This window comes from Chrysochloris asiatica, unplaced genomic scaffold, assembly GCF_000296735.1.
Source record: "Chrysochloris asiatica unplaced genomic scaffold, ChrAsi1.0 scaffold00062, whole genome shotgun sequence".
NCBI classification, from domain to species: Eukaryota; Metazoa; Chordata; class Mammalia; order Afrosoricida; family Chrysochloridae; genus Chrysochloris; species Chrysochloris asiatica.
This window is the reverse complement of record NW_006408580.1, coordinates 10,570,961-10,574,736: the sequence shown is the minus strand read 5'-3', so window position 1 is coordinate 10,574,736 and position 3,776 is coordinate 10,570,961. Positions and strand designations below refer to the sequence as shown.

The 3,776-nt window shown below is 54.2% G+C and overlaps 1 protein-coding gene across 1 annotated transcript; it reads left to right on the top strand.

The window, feature by feature from the left end:
* The first annotated feature begins 219 nt into the window (after positions 1 to 219).
* Positions 220 to 1,626, top strand: NYX (nyctalopin). The gene has a single exon (XM_006864261.1). The coding sequence runs from the start codon at positions 220 to 222 to the stop codon at positions 1,624 to 1,626; it is 1,407 nt and encodes a 468-aa protein (XP_006864323.1).
* Positions 1,627 to 3,776: the final 2,150 nt, after the last annotated feature.

Sequence of the window (3,776 nt, the reverse complement as noted above, 5' to 3'; positions counted from 1 at the left end):
AAAGAGGGGGAAACCTGTGTAAGGCCCAGGAGCCCGAAAAGGCCATTTGGCGGATGTGTGGCCTTGCAGGATGTAAGAGAACAGTTAGGAAGGAAAAGGCTCAAAGGGGACACTTGAGGGAGAGCCATGCATACTGCCAAGTGGGTAGGTAGATTTTTACCTATGGCTGACGGTTGCGCTGTTTTTGTCTTTTCTCCTCTGCCCTGCCCGCCTCCAGCGATGGTGTTGGGCCTGCCCGGGTCCCGGGCCACAGGGGCCTGCGCGCGCACCTGCCCCGCAATCTGCATCTGTAGCAGCTTGGAGCGTGGCTGCTCTGTGCGCTGCGACCACGCGGGCCTCCTGCGGGTGCCCTTGGAGTTCCCATGCGAGGCCGCCTCCATCGACCTGGACCGTAACAGCCTGCGCTTCCTTGGCGAGCGGGCCTTCGGCACACTGCCATCACTGCGCCACCTGTCGCTGCGCCACAACAACCTGTCGTTCATCACGCCAGGCGCCTTCAAGGGCCTGCCGCGGTTGGCTGAGCTGCGCCTGGCGCACAACGGCGACCTCCGCTACCTGCACGCACGCACCTTCGCCGCGCTCGGCCGCCTGCGCCACCTTGACCTGGCTGCCTGCCGCCTCTTCAGTGTACCCGAGCGCCTCCTGGCCGAGCTGCCCGCTCTGCGGGAGCTGGTTGCCTTCGACAACCTGTTCCACCGCGTGCCGGGCGCACTGCGCGGCCTGGCCAACCTGACGCACGCGCACTTGGAGCGAGGCCGCATCGAAGCCGTGGCCACCAGCTCGCTGCAAGGCCTGTGGCGCCTGCGCTTGCTTAGCCTGCAGGCCAACCGCGTACGCACCGTGCACGCCGGCGCCTTCCGTGACTGCGGCGCCCTGGAGCACTTGCTGCTCAATGACAACGTGCTGGCCATGCTGCCCGCCGGCGCCTTCCGCGGCCTGCGCCACCTGCGCACGCTCAACCTGGGCGGCAACGCTCTGACCCACGTGGCGCACTCCTGGTTCGCTGACCTGGCAGAGCTTGAGCTGCTCTATCTGGACCGCAACAGCATCGCCTTCGTGGAGGATGGCACCTTCCAGAACCTCTCGGGTCTTCTGACTCTGCACCTCAATGGCAATCGCCTGACCACGCTCACCTGGACCGCCTTCCAGCCCGGCTTCTTTCTGGGCCGGCTCTTTCTCTTTCGGAACCCGTGGCGCTGCGATTGCCTTCTGGAGTGGTTGCGGGACTGGATGGAGAGCACTGGGCACGTTACTGACGTGCCCTGTGCCTCCCCAGGTTCCGTAGTGGGCCTGGAGCTTAGCCAGGTGGGCTTTGGACGCTCCCCGGACGGCCTCTGTCTGGATCCCAATGAACTGAACCTCACTGCATCTAGTCCAGGCCCGTCTCCAGCTCCAGTGGCCTCCACTGACAGCAGGTTCAGCAGCCTTCTCTCCAAGCTGCTGGCCCCAAGGACCTCAGTGGAGGAGGCGCTCAACACCACTGAGGTGCTGGCTAACGCCTCATTGTCTCGCAGCCTTCCTTCCCACGGGGTGGGCCACTTGGGCCGAAAGACCACAGGTATCCTCAGCTCTTGTCTCCTGCTCAAGATGGCCCAGGACATGATGTTTGGTCTGCATATGAATTGATCCTGACACACCTTGGCCAACAGGAAGAAGTTTGGTTAACTGGGCTTGGGTGAGGGGCGTGGAAAGACAGGATGGGTCGTGAGAATGGATGGGGCAGTTTGGCTCTAAAGCTGGCAATAGGAAGAGGAGAACCTTGGGAAATGTCACTTGGGGGAGGAGACTTTTGCCCATGGCATATGGGCATCAATTGGCAAAGAGAAGCAAGAATGAACATGGAAGACTAGAAACTGGAAGCCCCTCCCTCCCCACTCCCCTCCCTCCATGTTCAGGCAACAGTGCTTACAATGTGAGAATTAATCTGCCCACTGGTTAAGTACTAAGGACCATTCCATTTCTCCTGGCCAGCTAATCAAATAAGCTCACAATCCTTTTCTCCCTTTCCCAGGTACCTGGGGACATTTGGGGTCCAGGAAGGTGCAAGAATGTGGTTCTTGGCATCTGAGGTTTGCTTGGAGGTTTTAAAACAAAGATCCATTTCATTTGCTGATGGTGGTGGTGTGCCAACTCATAGGGAAACTCATGGTTTCCGAGGTTGTCAATATTTACAGGAGCAGAAAGCCTCATCTTTCTCCCGAGGAGTGGATGGTAGATTCGAACTGCTAACCTTGTGGTTGACAACCCAACATGTAACCCACTACACTACCAGGACTCCTTCCATTTCATTTACTCCACAGTTATTGCAGGGGTGGCCTTGGCCACAGAGGAACTTTAGGGTGGGTTAGGAAAAAAGAAAGAGTCTGTGGACAATTAAATCTGTAAAATTGTAGGATGAAAAAAAAAAAGATTAATCAGGTTTTTCTACTATATAACTTTTCATATGCTAACAGTATTCACGTATCTCTAAGGATTCCATGAGTCAGACACAACTGCACTTAACAACCAACCAGGAGTTCTGGTGTGGCGCTGTAGGATCAACACTGTTCCAAAAGGCAGGTTTGAACCACAAAGAGAATGGCTCCTTGGAAACCCTGTACAGAGTCGCTATGAGTCAGAACCGACTCAACGACTCGTCACAACACCAACAAGGAGGCCATAAAATCTCCTTTGTTAGTGGGTAGTTTTTTTTTGGGGGGGGGCAGGTTGTGGGGGACACAAAGATGCTATGTTAATGGGACTACATGATTCCCTTAGGTGTGGAAATCATTACAGGTTGCACCCTTTGGGGCTTACTAATGGCCAAGAGTCCTGGTGTGGCACTGCAGAATAATGCACTGGACCGCAAGGTCGGCTGTTCAAACTCGCCAGTTGCTTCTTGAAAACCCTTTACAGGGTTGCTATGAGTTGGAAAGGCATCCTGGTGTGGCACTGTGGGCTAATGCATCAGACTGTAAAGTCCTTTGAACTGCAAGGTCAGCAGTTCAAGGTCACCAGCTGCTCCTTGGAAACCCTATACGGGGTCACTATGGGTCGGAATCGACTTGACAGTACTTAACAACAATAACATGAGTGGAAACAACTCGATGGCACTTAACAACAACAACAGCCAAGAGGGAAAGAAGTACCAGTAACTGGGCCGAGGACTGCGAGATTGCCCAGGGTGGGAGTTGGCCATGGGAAGCTCCCAAGCTTGACTACCATAGCCAAGGCAGACCAGTATCTGTAGCAAGTGTGCATGGCCTCTGGGCAGGCTGTGTTGAAGAGCAAAGCTGCCAGATCTCACCCCAGGAGTCTAACAAGCCAGCTGTTGTCAGGGTGATAGTGACAATGAATAAGCTGGACTGTGCTGTCATTATCAGGACCACTAGTTGTTTGGACCCAGTTACTGACTTCAGGGGCAGACTTTGCAGGCTGTATCCTCTATAATAAACAGCAGAACCACCCTGAGCTGGTCACAGCAGGCCCACATTCATGATGGACCAGGTGTGCCATATATCTGCTTACTATATGCTCAAGCTGTTTTCTGTACCAGATGCAGCGATGACTCCATTTGTCAACATTCTAGAAAACTGTAATCTTCTTAATGTTCTGAGTTCCTATCTCTGTATTTGAAGAAGTGGATTTTCAAAGCCCCTCCTGGATTCAGAGAGCTGGGGACAGTACTTCTGTATCTCTAGGTTTTGTATTAAAAATGTTGCAGAAGGCACCACAGAAGGCAGGAGTTTTCAAATGGATTGTGACCATTTCTGGCCACAAACTCAACTTAATTAGTC